General features: G+C 33.7%; 1 protein-coding gene across 10 annotated transcripts in view; it reads left to right on the top strand.

Annotated features, from left to right (window-relative positions):
- Positions 1-20,381, top strand: part of NIPBL (NIPBL cohesin loading factor) — a 185,925-nt gene that overhangs the window by 104,074 nt on the left and 61,470 nt on the right. For 7 of the 10 annotated variants that reach the window (XM_055245871.2, XM_055245873.2, XM_055245872.2 and 4 more), the window contains 4 exons: positions 3,986-5,611; positions 15,083-15,265; positions 19,833-20,030; positions 20,281-20,352. In XM_055245871.2, coding sequence (XP_055101846.1) covers positions 3,986-5,611; positions 15,083-15,265; positions 19,833-20,030; positions 20,281-20,352 — 2,079 coding nt within the window. The remainder of the gene's footprint in view (positions 1-3,985; positions 5,612-15,082; positions 15,266-19,832; positions 20,031-20,280; positions 20,353-20,381) is intronic. The other 3 variants (XM_063619564.1, XM_063619563.1, XM_063619562.1) reach the window with 1 other exon arrangement.

Here is a 20,381-nt window from a genome sequence, read left to right as displayed (position 1 = left end):
GTACATAGTAGGCTATATCATCTAGGTTTATGTGAATATACTATATGATGTTCACGTAACAGAGAAATCTAACAATGCATTTTGCAGAATGCATCCTGTTGTTAAGCAATACATGAAATACATGACCGTATTTGAAAACTTTTGGAACTTAGATGCCACCTAACCCTTTTGATTTGAACTTGGCATATTGCATTCAGTTTCTGCATTGCGTGATGGGATGGTATTTGTTGTGTAAGAAGTTACCTTGAGATTTTAAGATGATTAAAGGTGTGTATATTGGCCTAAGGGTGTAGGTGAGGTCATAAATAAAAGCAAAATTCTTCTGAAGTGGTAGTTTTAGAGCCCTTAAGAGTTGAAATACTTCCTTGAAATTAATTTGTCCCTAGTTACCATTATTTTTACTTATTAAAGACTAAATGTTAAAGTTGACATTTAATATATTCAAACATTTGGCACTGAGGACTTTTTTACAACTGTTGTATTACTGGTGATATGGAGCAGGCAGAACTATTTGTCTGGCCTACCAGTTGTACTTTAGGATATGAGTTTGTTTGCCAATATATTCATTTACTATGAGAGAAATATTCCACTCAATAACCAGGAATCAAAAACACTATACCTTATAAGTAAGATTAGAAAGTTCAACAAATGTAGAATATTTGTGGAATTCAAGTAAAGGGATAGAATAATCTTAAGAAATGTTTTACCTAGGCTGTGGTAGACCCTATTGTACCCTTGTTCCACACAAGAAAGACATTTTTCTAGCTGTTAGGTATTTATGTCCCTTTGTCCTGTTCTCTCTTCTTTGAGCAGTTCTGTATATACATTGATAAGGCAACTTTGTAACCTAATATTTTATAATATTCCAAAAGGACCCTTTTCTCAATCTTTTTGCTCATACTTTTAGTGTCTCTAATTACATAAATTAATTTTAAAAGGCTATTCATCTTTCTTTGCTTCTGGGATGACCTGTCATTAGATATTAATACCTTTCTCATGTGCTGAAAATTTCTGCTTTCTTTTGTCAAAGAGGGGTTCCTTTGTTCATCTTTGCCTATTTCATCTTTTCCCAAGGTCCACTTTCCATGTTAGCAAGTATAAGGAGTGGCTCAGCTTCACTAATGTTTTTATAATGTTACAATATTCTTGCACTATAGCCCTTGTTAAAAGTCAATGATTACCTACTGTCATTTGGAATAAGAGACTGGGATTTGGTACAAGGAATAGGACAATCAGCCACTCAGCCTGTATTGTGGTTGAGGGGTGGTGTGTTTTCATTTTACATAATTGGCTACCATGTATACACAATTACTGTGCTTTCTGCTTTAAGTGTTTTCATTTATCACTTGTAGATTTAAGTAAGTGGTATAGTTTGTTTTTCTTGTAAGCATAATTGAGTTCAGAATTTCTGTAAGGGCTGCATCTTATTTTGAGAATATCAGCATCTGGATGACAAGTGTTGGTTTTGAGATTACGATAATCCTTTTGTATGCATTTTCTTTAGGAATATATGTATTCTGATAGCTAATCTTATGGTTCCCAGTGCTGAAGAGGGCTTACAGGTAATCACTGTCCTAAATACCAAAATGATTCTTCATAGAGATGGCTTTCCATGATTATTAGACTCATAACAAAAGTGGGTGGACAAAAGTGACCTGTACAGATTCAGAGCTGCTTTATAAGGAGTAAGTTCATGGTGGGATTGAATCAGACCAAGTGAATCAGAACATGCATGCTCTTAAGCTACCTAAGAATCCTTGCCACAGTAATGAAAATTTTCCAGGTTTTGCAGGAGTAAAGTACTTTTCAGTAGTTGAACGATTAAAATTTTGTATTTAACAGCATTTTATATATACTGAAAAACAATGGTAAGATGTTTCCCAATCTTAATTATTTGTGTGCAAGCACTTTCATACATTTTTTATTATAAATAATCATAGGATTCATAGTTTAAATAAAATGTATCATTTCTTTGAAATTAACTTATTGTATTTGCTAAATTTTCATTTTAATGTCTTAAGGTAAATTGGATTGAGGTTAATAATATATAAACTCTTGAGTATTTTGTAATCCTTTAAAAATCAGCCCTCTAAGCTATGTTAATGTTTTTCTGAGGACTGCATAAAAGAGTTGAGCCATAGATATCTTAAATCTTCAGATGCCTGAGACCTATGTCGTTGTATATCTTAAGTATGATTAGGCTACCATTTTAATTATTTTTACAAAGCATATTTCATCGAAAATATAGAAATATTAGGTTATACTCTTGGAATTTATAGATTCTTATAAAAGTTTAAGGGATAAGTATAAATTGATAAAGCATCTTATTCATGAGATATCAATTGGTTTGCCCTGTGTCAAAACATAGATGATTTTTGAATGGCAGAACATTTTAAAAGAGGATTCTATAAACATAAATTTAGTATTCTGATTTCTTTTTTAAGGTATTGATGTAGACAACTTCCTATAAATTCTTACCATGTTAGTTTTAACTGGTGGAAACAATCTAATGATAATATATTATACTTTAGAATTATTATGGTAGTGTTTTGCAAATGGAGCATGTGTGGTGATAGATTTGACTGGATAACTGAAGGAGCAGAAGGACTTAGTTTTACAAAATATAACTAACAAATATCTTAAGTAAATTGCAGTTATATTTGATTAGATTTTAAACTGGCAAGAACTGCTACTTCCCACTTTAAAAAGAAAACAGTGGAACTTGGTGCTATATAAAAGAAGCATTACCATTAGGAAAAAAAAAATCACAACTTGGTTCTCTAACAGTAAGGAGCCATTTTTCAGTTGTCAGTTTGACTTTTAACCTTGTGATACCATCTTCCTTATATGACATATCACATTAGTGAATATTGCAAGAGAATCTAGAGATTGTCTTGTTAAAATAACTAAGACTGACTTTTAAAACATACTCAAGCAATTCAGCAAATAAACAAAAGGAAGCCAAACCTCAAGGTGCTATAATGTAACCATTCCCAAGACCTCACTGGAGATTTAATTTATAGAAAATGACCTAGCTCCCTCTTAAGTCAAAAATGGAATCATACACAGAAATATATAGATGTTAAAAATACCTTCACATTTTATTGTAATGGTGAATTTGTGTTTGTGTGTGTGTCTTTACATTTCATGATACTGTAAATTATTTCTGAGACCAGAATAGACCCCTAGAACATTATAACTTTATGTTGAAGAGTAGGAACTGTTTTCTTCAGTGGAAGTTGCTTAAGACAGGATTCTAATTTATACCTATTTCTCCCTGATTTTAAATTTTCTATACCTATGATACCTGTTGCTTCCTTATTTTAAATTTACTTCTATCTAACATTGTGGTTAGCTTTTAAACTCTTTTGCACTTTTAACACTTTAAGGAATTTGAATTATTGATTAAAGTTAAATGACAAATTATTAAATTGTTTTTTTAAACTCATTTTTTCCCAGTGGCATGGTATATATTTTCTTTCTTTTTTTTCCATACTTATCTTAGATACAGTAAAAGCTTATATTTCCTGTTTGGTATATTGGCAGATTTGGAGCTCTTTATAGTTTTTGGCAAACAGTTAAAATTAACCTGAGTGAGACTTTATGATTTATAACTGGTTGCTTTATTATTAGTAAAAGAATCTGATTTATCCTTGACATCTATGAACATAAATATATGTTTGTATTTGGTACATTATAAGTTCTATTCATTTTATATTCTTACACTTATTTATATCCTTAAAGAGTATGCGGTTAAATTCTTTTTACTATATTTATTGAGATCTCTCAAGCATATTTCTTCAAACCTTGGTTTTCAAAGTATTGTGTCATTCATGCTTACTATTTTATGTGTACATATTTGCATTTGCATTTTACTCCATTTTAAATAACATAACCTTAGAAAGATAAACAACGTCCATAGGGTTTTTAATAAGATAAGAATACATGTCTATTACTGATATTGATATTTATCTTTAAATTTCAGATAAGCCTTTGAAAAAAAGAAAACAAGATTCTTACCCACAGGAGGCTGGGGGTGCTACAGGAGGTAATAGACCAGCTTCTCAGGAGACGGGTTCTACGGGAAATGGGTCAAGGCCAGCATTAATGGTTAGCATTGATCTTCATCAGGCAGGAAGAGTGGACTCTCAGGCTTCTATAACTCAGGATTCAGACTCCATAAAAAAGCCTGAAGAAATCAAACAATGTAATGATGCACCTATTTCTGTTCTTCAGGAAGATATTATTGGAAGTCTTAAATCTACACCAGAAAACCATCCTGAGACACCTAAAAAAAAGTCTGATCCTGAGCTTTCAAAGAGTGAAATGAAACAAAGTGAAAGTAGATTAGCAGAATCTAAACCAAATGAAAACCGATTGGTGGAGACAAAATCAAGTGAAAATAAGTTAGAAACTAAAGTTGAGACCCAAACAGAAGAACTTAAACAGAATGAGAGCAGAACAACTGAATGCAAACAAAACGAGAGCACCATAGTTGAGCCTAAACAAAATGAAAATAGACTGTCTGACACAAAACCAAATGACAACAAACAAAATAATGGCAGATCGGAAACAACAAAATCAAGGCCTGAAACCCCAAAGCAAAAGGGTGAAAGCCGGCCTGAGACTCCAAAACAAAAGAGTGATGGGCATCTTGAAACCCCAAAACAGAAGGGTGATGGAAGGCCTGAAACTCCAAAGCAAAAAGGTGAGGGCCGCCCTGAAACTCCAAAGCAAAAAAATGAAGGGCGACCTGAAACACCAAAACACAGGCATGACAATAGGAGGGATTCTGGAAAGCCATCTACAGAGAAAAAACCTGAAGTATCTAAACATAAACAAGATATTAAATCTGACTCACCTCGGTTAAAATCAGAACGAGCTGAAGCCTTAAAGCAGAGACCTGATGGGCGATCTGTTTCTGAGTCACTAAGACGTGACCATGATAATAAACAAAAATCAGATGACAGGGGTGAATCAGAGCGACATCGAGGGGATCAGTCTAGGGTTCGAAGACCAGAAACATTGAGATCCTCTAGTAGAAATGAACATGGCATTAAATCTGATAGTTCAAAAACTGATAAACTAGAACGAAAACACAGGCATGAATCAGGGGACTCAAGGGAAAGACCATCTTCTGGGGAACAAAAATCAAGACCTGACAGTCCTCGTGTTAAACAAGGAGAGTCTAATAAATCAAGATCTGATAAACCTGGTTTTAAATCACCAAATAGTAAAGATGACAAAAGGACAGAGGGTAACAAGAGTAAAGTAGACACTAATAAAGCACACCCTGACAATAAGGCAGAATTTCCAAGTTATTTGTTGGGGGGCAGGTCTGGTGCGTTGAAAAATTTTGTCATTCCAAAAATCAAGAGGGATAAAGATGGCAATGTTACTCAGGAGACAAAGAAAATGGAAATGAAAGGAGAGCCGAAAGACAAAGTAGAAAAAATAGGATTAGTTGAAGATCTAAATAAAGGAGCTAAGCCTGTAGTTGTGCTACAAAAACTGTCTTTGGATGATGTTCAGAAACTTATTAAAGATAGAGAGGACAAATCAAGAAGTTCCCTTAAACCTATCAAGAATAAACCATCAAAGTCAAATAAAGGTAAGAATACTTCTACTGATGTCATTTATAATATAATCGATTTTAAGTGTTGAGGTTACTAAGTATTAAAAAGGAAATTTACAAAAATTAGAAAGCTACTATATGAAAATATAACATTTATGTCAAACAACAGGAAATTTTTTTCAGGAGTATAGATAAAAAGTTTCCAATGAATTTTTTTTTCCCCACAGTTTTTTTCTTCCCACCCAGTACTCGAGGTAGTTATGAATTTTACTGCTATTTGGTTACACAGAGATAAGTTATTTTGCTGTTTAGTTATTTCTTATATTTCTGAAATATGCTTAAGTGAATGTTGTATTAAAATAGCTGTCTTTAAAAACTCTATTTAAAAGTGTCCTACAGACCCGTGTCTGTACATTTTTACAGACCTGTGTCTACATTCTTATAGGTCTACATTCTTACAGTCCTGTGTCTGAGCCAATTATTGATCAATAGTTTCTATAGTTTAGAAAGTTATATAAAAGGTTATTTTTCATTTTGTTGGGGAGATGGTTAGTTAAATATGTTTTATATTTTTAAAACATATCTTTTTGTCCTTGTTTATGCAAAGGTAATAGGGAATGGTACTTACTTTTTAAATTTGGTTAAATTGTAAGTTTGTGGGAGGCGGAGGACTGGTGTTATTTTTACATGGTTTCTGAATTAAATTCTCTGGTTACTCGAGTACAATTATTTCCAAAGGGAGAAGAATGTCTTAAGTGCCAAAAGATAATGGCCATTTGTGCAGAAGATATACTTCTGTATCCCTTTGTACACAAGTATTTAAAATAACTTTTTTTATTTTTAAATAGAGATGGGGGTCTTGCTTTGTTGACCAGGCTGGTTTCGAACTCCTGGCCTCAAGCGATCCTCTCCTCTCAGCCTCCCAAAGTGCTGGGATTACAGGCGTGAACCACCGTGTCCATACCGTCTAAATATACTGAGGTGTAGTGAAGGCAATAGAACTGAGAGTTTATTTGATTTTAAGTTTTCCTTCTGTGAAAGAGAATTATTAAGAATTTAGATTTATACTTAAATATAACCAAGTATATGAAATCTGGAATTGCATTGGCCAAGAGGGTAGCCATTGACTTTTTTGGCTATTTAAATTTAAATTAACTAAAATTGGAAGTTCATTTCATCAGTAGTCACATGTGGCTGTTGGCTACCATATTGGACAAAATAGAACATTTGCATCATCACAGAAAGTTGTATAGCACTGCAGTGTATTAGGAGATATAAAAACTGTGTGGTTATTGTTTTTCATATAACATGCTGTTGTAGCTTGTCTACCAAGAAAGCTCTTTGAAAACATATTATAAAGAACTCTTTATTCAAAGAATGACTTGTGGCTAATCTGTTGTTATTCTTGCTTGGTCTTCGTCAACATTCATTTTTTCACTGCTAATTTATTTCATTTTGTCTTACAAAAATGAAAAAAGATTGCCTTCTGAGTCGCTAATATTTGTGTTCTTTGAGTGAAGCTTTTAAATTTTAAATTATGGCAATTAGACTTACCAAAAATCAATTAAGACATCAGCCTTAATTAATAAGTAGGCTTTTTAATTTAACTTGAATGCATCTTTTCAGAGTTACTTGTGAATATAAAAGAGGTTGTAGAATGTGGGGGTTAACACCAGAATTGTTTTCTTTTAGGTAAAGATTTTCTTTAAAATTTTTTAGTGAAAGTTTGGGAGTAGCTTATATTTATAAACTAAAGAGTATGGCTATACAATTTTAGAAGAGTCAGGTGAAAGATGGAAAGTGGTACCCTCTTGTTCCTTTGATCTGGACCATCTTTCTCTCCCTCCCCTCTCAGCTTACCCTAGCTTGCTTTCTAAACTCTGTTCTAACAAAGAGTCTTTTAAAACTCCTTAAAGAACATCCAGAAGTGAATATAGCTTTTAGTTAGTAATTGGTATATTATTTCACCTGGTTTTCTCACATACAATAATATTGCCTATGAATATGTTTTTAGCAACAAAATGTGTTTCTGATAGTATACTTTTAATGCAGATGTATATACCTGATATAGTCATGTTAGTATGTAAGCAAGCTATCTGGGTGTCTGCCTATTAGAGTGATGTGTGTGTATGTGTACATGTGCATGTTTGTGTATATATACACATATATTAATGTAACTGCAATTACAATAACAGTCCTTTTCATCAAAAAATACTATGTCAGTGCTTAGATTCATTTCAGGATACCGTGTAGCTATCTTTTGGATTAATTTATTTATGTCTTAGGATCCATATCTTTTTTTTTTAGTAATGTTCTGATTTTGGTTTTATTTTAGATTTTTGCTACTCAGTTTAAATAGCAGAGTTGGGTAATTGTGGATTTTTTAAAATTGCATGTATATGAAGCACAGTTGTAGATTACTGACACTTTGTAGTATATATTGGTATTTTCTTTGGAGATTCACAGAAAATCACATTTTGATGTGTTGATGATTTTCTGCGTAAGGAGTTAGTCTGAATACTGCTGGGACACTTTTATGGTTGGTTCCTAGGGCCAAAATTGAAGAGCCATAAATTTGTATCTTTTAAATATTTTACCTGATGTTCATGTAGAAAATATTCATTCTTTAGGATATATTTTAAGCTGATAAATTTTGATTGTGTGATAGAGGTATAGATTTATTACTCCTAATTTAGATTACTTATTTTTGTCTTTTGTATGAGCATGATAAATGTAAAGTGGCATTGTTACATTTGATTTGATTTCTGTGGCAATATGTCTATATCCCTAGTACCTAACAAAATACTTCATACATAATAAATCATATTTAATGCCTATTGAATGGAGACGATGTTGCCACCATTTTCAAGAAAAGCTTTTGTGTACAGATTAAAATTAGATAATTGTCTTTTATGTTTCCATCAATACCCTAGCTCAGGAGCTACTTATTTTTCAAATCCTGCTTCCTAAACATTGTAATAACTCTTCACCCTGTCAACTACTAATTTTTTTGTTAAGATCCAGAGAAAACCTGCTTATAGTAATATGTGTTTAATTTTTCTGTCACACTTATTTTGATCTACAGCAGTTACAACATGGGATTAATATTATTCCCATTCTTATCCTGCTTTGTTAACTTCCTTATCTTTCCATCACCATCTTTATTCCTCGCCTGGGAGGAGTGGAGGGGGCAGTCAGGCAACGTAACTGTTTGTAGAATTCTTTTTAAGTTCTTCGAATATCTTCTACTAAAATATACTTCAATCAGTATGTTACATGCCAAAAAATATTTTGTTAAAAATTTTATTAGACTATTACCCTAATGTATAGTGTCTCTAAGTTAAAATAATAAAGCTATGAGATCCTTTAAGATTGCCATAATCTCCCAGCATTTTGGGAGGCCAAGGTGGGTGGATCATTTGAGGTCAAGAGTTAGAGACCAGCCTGGCCAGCATGGTGAAACCCCACCTCTACTAAAAATACAAAAATTAGTTAGGCACTGTGGCAGGCCCTTGGTAGTCCCAGCTACTCAGGAGGCTGAAGCAGGAGAATCGCTTGAACCCAGGAGGAGGAGGTTACAGTGAGCTGAGATCGGGCCACTGCACTTCAGCCTGGGTGACAGAGCGAGCCTCTGTCTAAAAAAAAATTGGCATAATTATCAACTAACACATGCCTCCAGTGTTATTAACAGCTTATTATCAGTAATTACAAACATATTTGATTTTGTTTTGTTTTGTTTTTTTAACTCCAGAGTGTCTCAAAATAGCTTTATGTGTAAGGAAACCATTTTTTCTTCTCTCCCGCCTACTTCTTTCCAACTAGTATATCATTCTGCATTGTGTGGACTCAGTGCTTTCAAGAAATACCCGTATTATTTGTTATTTGACATCATCCTTTAAACTGAAGACTAAAGCAGTTTCTGAAAGTAGTCTTCACTGGGAATGCATCTAGCAGCTTTAATAGTCAGTAGTGATTAGCCTGTATTGCTCACTTGATGAGCTAATGATTGCAGGCCTTGCTAGCGACAGTGATCGCACTTCAGTTATCTACTGTTACAGTTACACTACTAAATGCCGATAACTATCATCAGCTGGTTGCCTTTTACTTAGCACTGAACCAGTCTAGTTAGATGGTGTTTAGGATCCTCAGCTTCTACAAGTTTTAAAGTATTGTTTCTGAGAGTGAATTTATAGCACAGTTTATTAATTCCTAAATTGAGGAATTTTCAGTGTGTTTTCTTTAAAGTAGATTGTAATATTGAATAATATTTAATGATGCTGCAGTGGAAATTTATTTCATTTGTACAGTTTACCTAATGCTAAATGACGAGTTAATGGGTGCAGCAAAACAACATGGCGCATGGATACATATGTAACAAACCTGCACATTGTGCACATGTACCCTAAAACCTAAAGTATAATAATAAAAAAAAAAATTACAAGCATAAAAAAAAATAACTCAAATTTTCAGGTTCTGTAAAGATACTGATATCAGTGATATCTTTAGGAAATGTTTGGAGAAAGTTTATTACAGAAGTTGGCATAATCTGTATGTAGCTCTTGTGACTTTAGAGCAGTATTTTGAAAATTTGTACTCATGATTTCCATTTGTAGCAATTTTCCAAAGTATGCTTAACAGATTGTTCATACAAATATTGCTTAAAAGAAATGCATTAAGTAGAAACCTTTTTATAAAAACTACAGTTTGCTGGAGGTATTCTCTCTCCTTTCCATTCCGTCTCTTAAGCCAGCCAAAAACATAGTTTCTATAGGGTTCTTGTGTCTGTCGAAATAGGTTATGATTAACAGCCAAGGAGCTAGTAAATATTAATTCTATAAGACCCTGTGCCTATTTATGAAGAAATAATCTTTGACATGCTAAATTCCCTCTTATATTCTAAAAAAAAAAAAATTTAATGAAACCCTCCTTTACAAGGGCCTGATGTGAAGTTAAGAGTATGAATACCTACTAGTATTACACCACCAATAAAATGGGTTTTTTAATATGTCTCTCTGTCTTGCCTATAAAAATATTAGCATTTTCTGGCTTCTAATTTATCAATTTTTAAAAATTCTCTTTTAAACTTATTACAAATTATAGTACAAAGAGAACTAGTATCAAAACCCTGAATAAGTCTTAACCTTTCAAAGCTTGGTTCATTCACTTTTAAAATAAACCAATTTCCATCCTACTTTATACAGTTATAAAGATGAAAATGAATGTTGTTATAGTAAAAGCTAAAATCTGTCTGATTTTTTTATATAAAGGAATGTACAGTCATTCAATTTCTAATTGAATTTAATTTATCTAATGAAGAAAGTAATTTTTTAAAATAAGTATTTTTATGTATCTGTACTTTATATTCAGTGTAGATTTAAAGATATTACTGCCACAATTTATTTTTCTCACCGTGTATACATATCAAGGAAAGGATCATTTGATCCCTGCCCCTACTTTTCTGTAATGAGTAGTAAGTTGTTACTTACAGAATGAGTAGTAAATTGTCATTTACATGCAGTATTGAATTTTTTTTTTTTTTGCCCCCGCTTACCTCTAATTGAAGTTAAAGATCCATTTGGTGCTTCTGTGTTATATGGTAGGTTAGTGGAAGAATTGTCACTGAACTGTTCCATTATGCCTGCCCAAGTTTTTTTTTTTTTTTTTTTTTTTTTTTTTTTAGGATTTATAAAATTTGGAGGTTTATGTGAGGCTCTTAGTTTTGTTTCTGAACGTGGCTTGTTTCCATTGACCAAAGCTTCAGTCCCAAAGATTTTATTAGTTTACGTGATGTATTTCTATCTCAGAATTGTTTTCCTGTTTTAAAAAGAAAACAGAACACATCGTTAGTTATATCAATGATTCTTTTAAGTTGATGATTTCTGGTTTTAATCTGGCAAGTGCTAATTTGAGTGATTTATAATAGAAATCAAAGATTGCTTAAATGTAGCATATCTAGGAGTAAATGTATTCTTTAGCCATATTAAAGCCAGAGTATAGAGTGCACTGTATCTAATGGAATATATGTACAGAAGCTGAAAATTTGATGTCTCACAAAATTGTGACTAAATGACATTATTCATCAAGCTGATAACATAAAGTTTTATGGGAATTCAGACATCTGATTTAAAGAATAAAGTAGGACAAAAGAAATTAGGTGAGAGACAGTCATAAAGCACTAGTAGTCTGAAGTTTTAGGAACAAATAACTTGGCAAGCAACAATAATCCCTAAAATCATCAATCCCTAAAATACATCATCGTATATTAAGAGATGGCAAGACTGTATGTTTGTATTTAATGGATTATTAACTAATTCATGGGAAATAACATAACCAAGTATGTCATACAGATAATTTTAAGTACTTGCTGTTTATTCATTTCTGTTAAACTGAGTTAGTTATCCAGATCAGGATCCTTTTGTTTTTTTAAAGACAGGGTCTCATTCTCTTGCCCAGGCTGGAGTACGGTGGTGCTAATATAGCTCACTGCAACCTGGAACTCCTGAGCTCAAATGATCCTCCCATCTCAGCCTCCAAATGGCTGAGTTATCCAGATCCTTGATGTCATATTAAAGCTATCAGGCCTGAATATGGGAAAGTCATGCATTTTATTTATTTATTTATTATTTTTTTTTTTTGAGATGGAGTCTCACTCTGTTGCCCAGGCTGGAGTGCAGTGGCGTGATCTTGGCTCACTGCAAGCTCTGCCTTCCGGGCTCACGCCATTCTCCTGCCTCAGCCTCCCGATTAGCTGGGACTACAGGTGCCCGCCACCACGCCTGGCTAATTTTTGTATTTTTAGTAGAGATGGGGTTTCACTGTATTAGCCAAGATGGTCTCGATCTCCTGACCTCGTGATCCACCCACCTCGGCCTCCCAAAGTGCTGGGATTACAGGTGTGAGCCACCACACCCGGCCCCTTTATTTCTTATCTTTGTAATCAAGGAACCTGGCAGCGTCCATTTATAAAGAGCTTCATGAAATGGAAGAAAGAATGTGGTTAATTCAGAAAATGTGTGAAACCTGTGGAATAGACAATTCTGTTCAAAATAGGGTTCACTTTTGGAGGATGATACGTGTAGAGACATTGATTCCCGGATTTTTTTTCTTTAAAGTTGGGGCACCTTCAGAAATAAAACATTTGGCTTTTGAATTATATTGTTTAAACTTTCAAAGTTTTACAGAAGTTAAAATGATCTAGAGAATACTAGAGAGGTCTTAATTGATAGTATTCTTGTTAATGTAGGGAATAAGAAAGGGTAAACTGCTGTTGATAAATGTTGATACCTGCTTTATTGGATATAAGGCACAGGTTGTCTGTGTTTGGCTATTGTGAGGAATTTTTTTAAAAAGAAAAAGAGCAGAGCCCTTGCTCTGGGAACATAATAATCCATTGCAGAGAGAGCACAAGAACTAGTACATATTTTAACCTTTGATTATTGTGTTAATTAACAAGGAAAATATTAATTCTGGGATATTAGTATTGAGTCAGTGTGTCTGTGATGTGAACTTAATCTAAGCAAAACACTTAGGTACATTTGCTTTAAAAAAAATAGTCCCGTGATGGATGAAAGGCCAAATACTTTGGGTTATCTGTATTTATAAACCCATAAAGATTATAATGTTTCCAATACTGCAAAAAAAAATTTCTATTCTTAGAAATTTTGGAAATGTACTCATTTGTCTATCAAATACAGCAACTCAGGAACTATCCAGGAAGTACATCTGTAAGTGAACATGAGAAATCGTGAACCACAGAGTTAGGTAATCAAGAAGCATCTATTGACTATCCATGTGTATGTACTTAATATTATGTAGGTCATGTGGAAAAGGGAAGATGTATACTCTAAAACATGATTTTCCATCAAAAAGACACATATTAAAGTAGAGATATTCAAAGACTTTATAGTGAGGTGCAGAATGTGTTCAGTTTGGGGCTGAAGATACGCAATGTAAAGCTAAAGTTGACTTCTTTTACTTCTACCAGTATTCTAAAAAAGAAGGCCCTCACTGATAAAACTTAACTAGTTAAATTAAGAAAGCCAATACAGAGAAATATTACCTGATTTCAAAATGACACAGAAGTTAAACGCAACGTTAGTTAGAATTCTTAGCAATGAAGTCTTTGGGATATTACCAGTCATGAGTATTTCATGTTTGTTGGGTAAAATTGTTGCTATGCATGTCCTTAGAAGAACAGAAGCCTGAAAGTTACTGAAATAACTCCTTTGTGATACTGAATAAAAGTTTCAGAAGAATAAAAAAAGGGTTATTCTTCCATTAAGATTAATATTTTATATCTCCATCTTGAGTTATTTGATTGTATCGTCTTAATATTCTTGATAGCTATTTACTTTTCTGTCATGATTTTTATTCTTTACGTAAGCATTATTATCATTTGCATCGTTATAAAGGATAGTGTTAATGTTGATTGTAAGTTACTAATATTTCCTGCTATAAACCACAAAGGTACTCTTTGCTTCCAATTCATAAAATGTATCAGGTAAGATTTTTCTTTTTATACTTCCACTCAAAGTAAGTAAAGGAAGCTAAAATTGCCATCTTAGTAATCATTAAGGACAAATTATCCTGAATAAGTAGCTTTTGCTACTTCTACTTTATTTTTTAAACTATCAGGAAGATAGTCCCAGTTTATTTCTTCATAAGAACTATTTGTATATGTGTTTGTGTGTGTGTGTGTAGGATTAAGTAGTATAATGGCTCTTACTGTCTTGTCTTCTTTTTTATTGTCTTGACTGTTCCGTGGGGAGATATGAACTTGAATTTCTAACTTGAAATGTACTTTTCAGTTACAGACATTTATATTTTAAAATATTTGTCATCTATTTATCCTGTGTTACATGTTTCTCTTGTCTTCAGTTAAATTGTATATATTGATTTGTCTGTTTGAAGAAGTTCTCCATAATGCTAAAGGCATTACCATGCCCTAAAATAGACAGTAATAGGTAAAAGCATATGTAAAGCTCTTGTCTCAGCCACCACACACAACTGCCAAGATCATAGAGAAGGAGGAGGAGTGGTAAGTGTCTTCCAACACTTCTCACTTGTATTGACGGGTAACATTAGATTCAAACTACTTCAGACCTACACAAAACAAAATTTATGTACTACAAAGAATGTTAAGTGTACCTCTTACCACAAATCCACTTGCTAATGTCAGTGAATCTCTAGTTTCAGAAAGTTTTCAGTCAGTGCAGAGAAATTGAAGGCATTATATCAAAAATTTATTATATAATTACCCTTCATTTTTATGGTGGTAAGTGTCATGTTTTTAAAGTCATTACATAATTAGATGTATATATGTACACATACATATATATTAACTATATTGTCACTTTAGGGTTAAGAGTATTGTAGTTGTGTTTTATTAAAATAAACAGGTGATTTAGAAAACAAATACTAATATTTTATTTTTATTATGTTAACTTAGTTAAAATTTTCCTTTTATCTTCAGATTTACATTTTTTTTTATTTACCTTTCATTAATAGGTAGTATAGATCAATCAGTGTTAAAAGAATTACCCCCTGAACTCCTGGCAGAAATTGAGTCCACCATGCCACTTTGTGAACGTGTGAAAATGAACAAACGCAAGCGTAGCACAGTTAATGAAAAGCCAAAATATGCTGAAATCAGTTCAGATGAAGATAATGATAGTGATGAAGCTTTTGAATGTAAGTATCACAGAACTCTTTGTTATTATTTTAGAGTTTAAAAGCAGGTTGATGTGTTTTTCTCATTTATAATTTGGGGGTTTAGCAAGAGCACAGTCACCTTAATTCTTAATAACACAGTATAGTAAGTTTTTTTCTCTATACTTTAAAAATGCGTGAAAGATGAGATCAGTTGGCACCAAGAAAACAATATTAAATGAGCTACAGTTAATTTTAAAACACAGGTAGGTATGTGTCTATATGCATTCAGCAAACATTTATTGAGCTCCTGTTATATGCTAGACACTGAGAGTAAAAATATAAATAAGATATGGCCCCTGTCTTCAAAGACCCTTCAGTCTAATGGGGGAAATATGTAAATAAATAATTGCAGTATGCTGATAAAAGTACAATGATAACAGTAAATCCAGGGTGCTATGGGAACACATTGGATTGGCATCAAAATCAGAGTGGGGGCTCAGGGAATGCTTACTGGAAGAGGTGACACTTGAGTTGAGTCTTGAAGGACACGTAGGAGATAGCCAGATGAAGAAATATTTAAAATCATACTATCACTAAATTATGAATGGATTAGCCACATTGCAGATTATCTCTGTGGTTTGGACCTGGCTTCTCCTTTTTGCCCAGCTGTGTCCTGGAATTCCTCCCTTGTTTCACTGTTTTCCAGAGCTGGCTTCTTCACTACACAGCTACCTCTCTACAACACTGTGATCACCTGTCTTTGCACTAGACTTGCTATACCTCGCCTGTCTTCCTACTGGTCCACTGAAAAAGTTCTTCTCTTTTATCCCTATCTTCCTTCTTCTGGAGCAAGAGAATTGAGCCTAGCCAAGAGGGGTCAGCAACCTTGTTTGACTTAAACGGCATTCAGTGGAAACAGACTATGGGAGATCTTCACTTGTGTGCCAACTGACTTAGTCATAATGACCAAAAGAAGTGGGAAGACCACCAGTGTTCTACTTTTTCCACCTAGTGTCCATAGATTGAGGTGTGACAAGCAAGGGCAGGAAGGACAGATGCATGCTGCCATTTTTAAATGTATATTGCTGATGGAAGCCCTTCACCTCCTCCAAAGTTTTTAATGTTAATTTACTGATTTTTTTTTTATTGTGAGCTCTTGAGCTATGAGCAGTAGACTATGAATACTGAACAAATCTGAAAAAAGTTTTAACATTGAAATAAAATATACAGCAAACTTAACATTTAATCATGTATAATTGTTATAATTGTATTATGAAATGTATTGACACACAGTATATTAAAATGGCTAAAGTTAATTTTTTTTATTACAAGCAAATATTTTGGTCACATGGGGACGTGGTTAGCTCTGGAAGGTGAGAAGATAAAAGAAACATGGGGCCCAGGAACTCATTCCCTTTAATATACATGCCTTACCACTCTGCCTCTTTCCCTCTAATAAACATATCACCCATATCTAGAATAGCCGAGAAGGAGGAGTCCCTGAATTCCAGTTTGATTTCAAATGACATTTCAAATCCAGTTGACTGAAAGTGGCAGCCTCCATTACTAAATTGCAAAGATTTCTGAAGCTGTCTCACAGTTAAGTGGAAAGGATAACATAATCAAAAATCTCCACCAAGTGTAAAATAGTGGAGAGTAGAGCCACACCTCCCTCATGTTTGTCACCAATGCAGCCACCATTCTTTTCCCCTTGCTTTCTGTCATGAAAGCTATTGTCTCATTGTATGGAGGCACATAGCTTCATTGTAAAGCCATGGATCCTGTTATATCTATGCCCAACTATATCGAAAGGTAATATTTATTTTAAAGAACCTAAGCTTCACCCGCTGCTAGAAGAAAGGAAAGTTTCTCTGGATTTTTAAAGAGATGTCAAGAGTAGCTTCCTGTTTTTCTTCACTTATTTCTATACAAGTAACTATAGAAAAGTGGACACTGGAGCCACTGATTTGAATGGTAAAAGAAGTCCAAATGATTGTTCACATAAACAACCAAATTGTTACACCACAACAGAAACAGTGTAGTGAAAATATAGCACAATACAAAATATGAAACTATTATGAGAACGTTAAGTTGCAAGCATTATGCTGCTGAGAGAGAGAGAAATTTTTGAAACTTAGCAGTTTAATCAAATTGGTTTCTCAAAATCTAAAACCAAGGAAATAGTTTTGTTGAAGATCAGGAGAAGATGTTGAAGGATGATTTTGAAAGTTGGGCTACACAGATTTGGATGGCCATAACACAAATATAAGGTCACTGGGTGCCTGGGGAAAATGGAGAGAGGGGCGATGTAAGAAGCTCAAGAGATATATAGGTGAAATTTGGAAAGAGAGGATAGAGAACACCCAAGTCATATTTTACGTACCTCTCTTTTGAGTCCTTTCCCCTCCCCTGCTTATTCCAGGGTAATGAGAGAAATGGAGAAAGAATAAGCTAACCACAATGAGTTGGTATCCTAATAACCTCATTATAACACAATGTGTTATGGAAGTTGTTCTTTTTTAATTTGTCACCCCATTTTTATCTAAATTGTCTAAAATTTGATGAATGTGAAATAAAGATTTACAAGATTTGTGGATAGTTACCACCAATACAGCATATTCTATGTAATTAGAAACCACTATAAGATTTTTCAAGCATTTTCTACTCATAGGATTGAATGCTTGAAACGGATTTGTTATGAAATTAATTAAAATGTACAAAGACTAAAGCAGGTCATATTTGAGGTTGTAAAATACTAATTTCTGGTGCGGTAGCTCATACCTGTAATATCAACACTTTGGGAGGCCGAGGTGGGAGGATTGTTTGAGCCCAGGAGTTTGAGACCAGCCTGAGCAACATAGCAAGACCCCTTCTCTGCCCCCATAAGAAAATAGTGCTTTCTGAAGAAGTTTGCTTATTAGTCGTCATCCCTTGTAATGTAGGCATTTCAGTACTTGTGAAAAAAACATCTAAGGAATTCTATATAGAAATGACCTGTTTCTCTGTCACAAATACATACACACACCCTACTTATATTAGTGTATGAAACAAGTTGTCACTAAAGGAATGTACTAGAGCATACTGTAATCATAAAAGAGGAACAGTCCTATCACTCTTCACATACCTCATAACCAAATTCATACCTAATTATGAAGAAAATCTCAGATATTTATATCCATTTACATTTGTGCTTTATATGAACCTTTTTGCTATCCAAGCCTGTGACTGTAAAGAAGAGGAAACAAAATGACCTTTTCCTGCCATGTTGTCCATAGATTGGCTAAAAGAGTCCAGAACCAGAAACCAACCTAGATTCTTGAACAGGAGTAGTTAGGGTAGCATTTAAGAATAAGATTAGACAGAGTATAGACATTTATTACCCACACATGAAGACACTGGCACAAGCATAGAGTGCCTGGGCCAGAGGTTGGCATCCGTACATCTAAGCCAATTAGGGAACTTAAGCAAAACATTTGTCTTAAGTATTTGTGTATTTATCATAGGTAGGGATTCAGAAAAGAGCAGTTGCTAGTCAAATAACAGACTAGAAAGTTTATCATTGTCAGCAACAAGTGATCACAACAACAACCAGTATATGATTTCAAGGTAGGACACATCACTTCTCTACCCTGGTTTTAACTTGGTGGTACCTGCTGCATCCTAGAACAGACATGGTAAATATTTGTCACTTATAGTGCCCCCCAGCTCTTACTGCAGACATTTCTAATCAGTCTTTCTTGCTGAACTATGATGCTTTCTCAGGGCTTGGAGTTATTTTCAACATAATGTTCTAGGCAGCTATTGCCAGTTGATGAGAGTTGATGTGTTAGATGAAATCTGTTTGCCAGGTCTGCCTAAAGGCTCCTGTCAGTACGGGTGATTTTAGCAGAATGCTAAAATGATGGGGAAAAGATTGAAGGTAACATATATAATCATGCTTATGAAGCGTGCATGAGCTTAGAAACTTTTCTTGGGTTTAAGCAAGACTTTTGTTGAAGAACTGAATTCATTATGTGAGTATTTACAACTGTACAGGTTTATTCTGTCTCGGTAGGCTTGTCATGTTAGGTCACCAGGGCTTATGGAATTTATCGCTGAGTTATGGGTTTAACTTAGCTATTAATTGATGGTGTACATGGTTACCCATATTCTGTAACACTTTCTCAAAAGTTGACTTTTCCTCCAAACCCTGCTCCCCATCGGTAATCTAAGTGCTTTAAGGTGGTTCTGTTTTTCATCTAATTCTTAAATATAGTTTGTTTTACAGCCTCAATTAATCTTGAAGTTTAGCTATAACCCTTACTGACTTACTGAATAACTGTCCTTGAAGGGAACACTGTAGTTTAATTTCAAGAACCTTCCTATCTGTATTTATTAGCAGTAAATACTGAGTTCATGTAAAGATCTTTAAATCTGGGTAGATTGTGCTAAAATTAGTGATACTTTTTCTATATCATAACTTAAACTTCTGGATAGACAAAATCACTGAATTTCCTAGACCCTATGGAATGAAGATTTTTTTCCCCATGTGATTCATTTGTAAAGTACAAGTTTTAATCATCTTTTTAAATGAGGTAAATTATTTGTCATGGGGATTTGCTTCTAGCCTCTAGGAAACGACATAAAAAAGATGATGATAAAGCTTGGGAATATGAAGAGCGTGACAGAAGAAGCTCTGGGGATCATAGGAGAAGTGGCCACTCTCATGAAGGAAGAAGGAGTTCAGGTGGTGGTCGTTATCGAAACCGAAGTCCGTCAGATTCTGACATGGAAGATTATTCTCCTCCTCCCAGCCTTAGTGAGGGTAATTCATCAGTGTCAACGGATTTCTTACATAAACCAATTTAAATTTAGGGCTTTAACTTTGAAGAATATTTTATATCTTTTTATGAGTTAATTAATAACTAATTTTCAATTAAGACAAAAATACTTAGTTTCTATGTGCAGTGATTATTGTTTAAGTCTTTAACATTCAGGAAAAAAACTAGAAACAAAAATGGAATTATTTTAAGTTGTTAGTCCTACATTTCAGTACTTCTTTTTGTTCGTTTTAGTTGCTAGGAAAATGAAGAAAAAAGAAAAACAGAAGAAAAGGAAAGCATATGAACCAAAACTAACACCTGAAGGTAACACTTTAGTTTATTTAATTTATCTT

The sequence above is a fragment of the Symphalangus syndactylus genome, chromosome 16 (assembly GCF_028878055.3).
Source record: "Symphalangus syndactylus isolate Jambi chromosome 16, NHGRI_mSymSyn1-v2.1_pri, whole genome shotgun sequence".
NCBI classification, from domain to species: Eukaryota; Metazoa; Chordata; class Mammalia; order Primates; family Hylobatidae; genus Symphalangus; species Symphalangus syndactylus.
Note: the sequence above shows the minus strand (reverse complement) of the source record. Positions and strands in the feature narration are given on the sequence as shown.